The 4873-nt window shown below is 29.6% G+C and overlaps 1 protein-coding gene across 1 annotated transcript; it reads right to left on the bottom strand.

Moving 5' to 3' along the window:
* Positions 1-1296: 1296 nt before the first annotated feature.
* Positions 1297-2023, bottom strand: LOC149254761 (uncharacterized). The gene has a single exon (XM_089457094.1). The coding sequence runs from the start codon at positions 1786-1788 to the stop codon at positions 1555-1557; it is 234 nt and encodes a 77-aa protein (XP_089313220.1). The 5' UTR covers positions 1789-2023; the 3' UTR covers positions 1297-1554.
* Between the last annotated feature and the right edge of the window lie 2850 nt (positions 2024-4873).

Below are 4873 nucleotides of genomic sequence, written 5' to 3'. Positions count from 1 at the left end.
TGCAAAATAAAATTTTATTTTTCCTCATAATAAATAAAATTACACATCTTTTATTTTTCCTAAAAACAAAAATACAAAAAAACCCTTCATATATTAATTATTTTTGTAATTAACCATAATAATAAAGCTATAATTTATTTAATTATTATTAGTTTTTAATCTTGAAAATAAAAATATTTCATAAAATATGAATCTTAATGTATATAAATCCACCCACAATTAATGTGATTTTTACATAATTATATTAGTTATTTCTAACAAACTTTTTTATATATTCAAACACTAAGAAAATATTGTGTAGCATGAATGAGACCAATTGAATATAAGTTAAGTGACATTATCTCACTTTATAATTCGAAGTACAACCATTTAATAGTAAATGTTAATAAATATCAATATCACTAAATTTTAAAAATAAAATACTAAATATAAATTTATCAGGTTTAAAAAAATAAATACATTAATATCTATGATAAATGAATTCTAACTCATTAAATTCTAAATTTATTAAAGACATAAACCACTTAACAATTAATTAAAGAATTCAAATGAAATTTAAAGAATTCAAATGAAATATAAATTTATCAGGTTTTAAAAAAAATAAATACATTAATATCTATGATAAATGAATTCTAACTCATTAAATTCTAAATTTATTAAAGACATAAACCACTTACATTAATTAAAGAATTCAAATGATTTCATTACAGCATTATATTTGAGCGAATCTACTTTTGTGAAATTCCTCTTAATCCCTCTTGACCTCAAACGTGGATCTATCTTGGTTTGGACTAGAAATAATATACATTTTATAAAAAATAATCCATAATACGTTTAATTCACTTTTCTTTAAACATAACCCATAATTAATTCAAATAGCTTTTATACGTTATACATTATGGGCAAAGTGGCTCCAAACATTGTGGGCCATGTTGAGATTCGTAAAGAGACATTGCTGTCGCCAGGTCTCATTAGAGATATGCTCTGCACACAATGAAAATTTTAAAAAGCCCGCATCAACGCTGGAAATTACAGGGGCTGATTTCCCAAAAGTGCATTGCAGTTACAAACACTTAAGCCTAAGCCTAAATCCCCTGCTGCGCCTGGAACACACCCAGCGATGAGTTGAAATTTCCACCATGGACGTTGCACAAAATTGTCGATCCGGAAGATATTAATAATTTTATGGCTTGATAATTAAACCCCAATTTAATCTTCAAATAATGCTAATCATATAGATGTCAGCGGAAATGAGACTAACATTTCAGAATACAAATCCATGCATTTCTGAACATATTTTCGTAATTTCGTAAGAGTAAAAAATATATTACAGATTTGGTTAATTACAGAAGAATCAGTCCGTTACAGACGGATTATCCAGATCAGGCATCGATTCCCATAAACAGGATATGGGAAAATATCTTACAAATTTGGGTAATTACAGGAGAATCAGTCCGATACAGACGGATTATCCGGATCAGGCATCGATTCCCATAAACAGCTTCCTGATTTTCAAGACGTTCAAAAAGATTACGGGACCTGCAGAGAAAATTTTTAGCACCCCGCTGACGCAAATCTTTCATTATCGCCCTCCGCCCTCAAGCCACTGACGGCAGGAAAAGTAGGGCAAAGGCCATCCAGGAGCTCGCCATTACTGAGACTGCGCTCTTCTGCGATTGGCCGCAGTGTTTTCTCCAAAGGCCGCCGTCTTCCCGCACATACTCTCCGCGGAGGGGCAATTTCTAGCCACTTCCTATCAGTTGTGACCGTCGTCTTCTGAATCGCCATTTTCAGAGTCAAATTGTCTGGAGAATACAATATTGAAACGAAAACCCTAATCTGCAACAAACCCTAAGGGCAGCACCAGGGTAAACTGCAATCCGAGGCGAATTAGAGTGCTTTAGTAAAGTGAAAATTGCTTGCAAGCCTGAGGAGCTAAATCAGATACGAATTCTTGAGCTGAGATTCCTGATGAGGAGTGTGTTATGGTGGTGTGGATTTAAAGGACGGATGGGTTGCTTCCGTTTACGCGTATCCAAAACTCCTTCCTACGCAGTGTCGCCGGATCTTGGATGCCGCGTGGGCACGTCTAGAAGCTTCGCATGAATCTTCCTACCAACCACAAAGAGTAGGCACCAGGCGTGTTCCGAACTTCAAGTGTGTTGTCCTTTTCAGTAAGATATATCTGATACTTTTGAGGCAACTCTTATTTCTTACCCTATAGAAAAGTTAATGCACTCTGACATGCAAGGGGAATAGCAGTTTTTTTGTTGCTAAAGTGCCAAAGTCAACTTTGAGGGAAATATAAATGCAAGGAAACTGCTATTCCCCTAACATGTCAGATTGCATTAACTTTTCTATGGGGTAAGAAATAGGAGTTGCCTACATTTGATGGGTTTACTTTAACAGATTGGGGTCACGTGGACCCAAAACGGATTTGGAACGTGAAAAACGACGCCCTTTTGTCGTTCTACATGTACACGTTGCTGCAATGTGATGCAAATGGCAATTGTGTGGTAGGCTTTGTTCAACGTGCAGCTCTATGATTGGACTCCTAAAAGTAAAGAGTGTAAACCCCTCCATCTCCAAGTGTATTCTTCCACACCCTTGCTTTATAACATAACTTTATTTTTCTTCGTATTAATGATTTGATCTTAGTCTTTTCTCCATTTGTTTTTATGTTGAATGTCCTCGCAACATTAATGTTGTTGTCTTACATCCCCTCTATTGAGGGTTGGGTGAAGATCTTGATAAAGAGTGGTATTGATTTTTTTTGTGAATATATAAATAAATTAACTTAAACATGTTGTTCCAATATTTGTTATATTCAAAATTAGTTTTTAATAAAATATGAAAATATAAAATAATGAGATTTGAAATATTATAACAATAAGAATTTAAATTGACATTATTATTATTAAAAATCACATATATAAATGTTAATATTAAAATAATTTAGTTAACATGATTTTTGAGATATTTTATTTATGAATTATACTGTTTATATTAATTTTTTTTTTATTACTTAATTTTATATATTGAGATGTTTTATTTATGATGTATATATAATTTTTTTAATTGTTATTAATATTTTTCAAATGTTACTTATTAATTTTATATTAAAAATTGAATTAATTATACATGTCAAAGAAGGATTTGAATATTTTTATTTACATTTACTTTTTCTCTTTTCACATTGAAAATTTTTGTTGCCATATATATATATATATATATTTGTTTATGTTTTTTCTAAATTTATATTAAAATAAATTAGTTAACATGGATACTAATAGATTTTATTTAGGTATTTAATTGATTGATGAAATATAAATAATATAAACTTTTTTTTTTTTTAATTTTAATTACTTTAAAAGTTGATATTAAATTATCTTATTTCATATGGACATTGGAAATAATTTGTTTATAATTGAGAGTCACAGTAAAATATTTTTTGATTGTGAAAGTTAAATATTTTGGGTTTTATTTGTTTATAATTGAGAGTCAGAGTGAAATATTTTTTGAGAGTGAAAAAGTGAAATATTTTGGGTTGTAATATAACAACCAATAAAGAAAACAGAGTTAGAGTGAGACTACATTTTATAGTGCTTTCAAGTAAAACTAATTGGTCGATAGACATATATATATGAAATTTAGATGGAAGGAGGTTTGTTGACTTCTTTTTAATTGAGGGCTTAGATTGATTCTCAAGGGAATATGCTCAGCATATGCTTCTTCTTAATACTTATCAATGACTGTAGTGTATTATAGAGTTCGTTAGGTTGCATTGACTTTAAATAAATTAAAAAAAATATATTCAACATTGTTCCTTACCCACCAATTTCCTAAGGATATGAGATTATTCCAATTCTATTAAGTTCCTACATGTTGAGATTATTCCAAGTCTAATAAGTTCTGCATTATTATTTATAACATTCATTTATATATAAGAAAATGTTATTTATCAAAATGGTTGATTATTTTTAATAAATTAAAAAAATTAGATTCATTCCATGTGTCTCCCCACCCACCAATTTCCTAGGGATTTGAGATTATTCCAATTCTAATAAGTTCCTCTATGTTGAGATTATTCCAATTCGAATAAGTTCATCATTATTATTTATCACATTCATTTATATATAAACAAATTGTATTTAGAAAAATGGTCCATTACTTTTAATAAATTTAAAAAATTATATTCGTGCTCTCCACCCACCAATTTCCTAGGAATTTGAGGTTATTCCAATTCTAATAAGTTCCTTCATGTTTAGTCCAATTCTAATAAGTTCCTCCATCTTGAAATTATTTCAATTCTAATAAGTTCCTCATTATTATTTATAACATTAATTTATATATAAACAAAATTTATTTAACAAAATGGTCCATTACTTTTAATAAATGTAAAAAATTATATCCCACCTGGCTCCCCATCCACCAACTTCCTAGGGATTTGAGATTATTCCAATTTTAATAAGTTCCTCATTATTATTTATAACATTAATTTATATATAAGCAAATTTTGTTTAGCAAAATCGTCCATTACTTTTAATAAATTTCAAAAATTATATTTGTGCCACATGGCTCCCCACCCATCAATTTCCTATGGATTTGAGATTATTCAAATCCTAATAAATTCCTCCATGATAAGTTCCTCATTATTATTTATAACATTCATTTATATATAACAAAATATATAACAAGGTATTTTCTTACATCTTCGTTACGGTGCAAATAAATTCCATCCATTCTGGTGTTAAGATATCCCTTAACACATTCGAAGATCATATTGTCTACTGCAATATTCTGCTCACGCTGGAAGAATGTGGGCTACAAGTTTTGAATGCTACATCATTTTCGATTAATAACAAAGTTTTCC

This window comes from Pinus tabuliformis, chromosome 7 (genome assembly GCF_031772625.1).
Source record: "Pinus tabuliformis cultivar Carrire ecotype Pingquan chromosome 7, CPIR1, whole genome shotgun sequence".
NCBI classification, from domain to species: domain Eukaryota; kingdom Viridiplantae; phylum Streptophyta; class Pinopsida; order Pinales; family Pinaceae; genus Pinus; species Pinus tabuliformis.
This window is presented reverse-complemented; position numbering and strand designations above follow the sequence as displayed.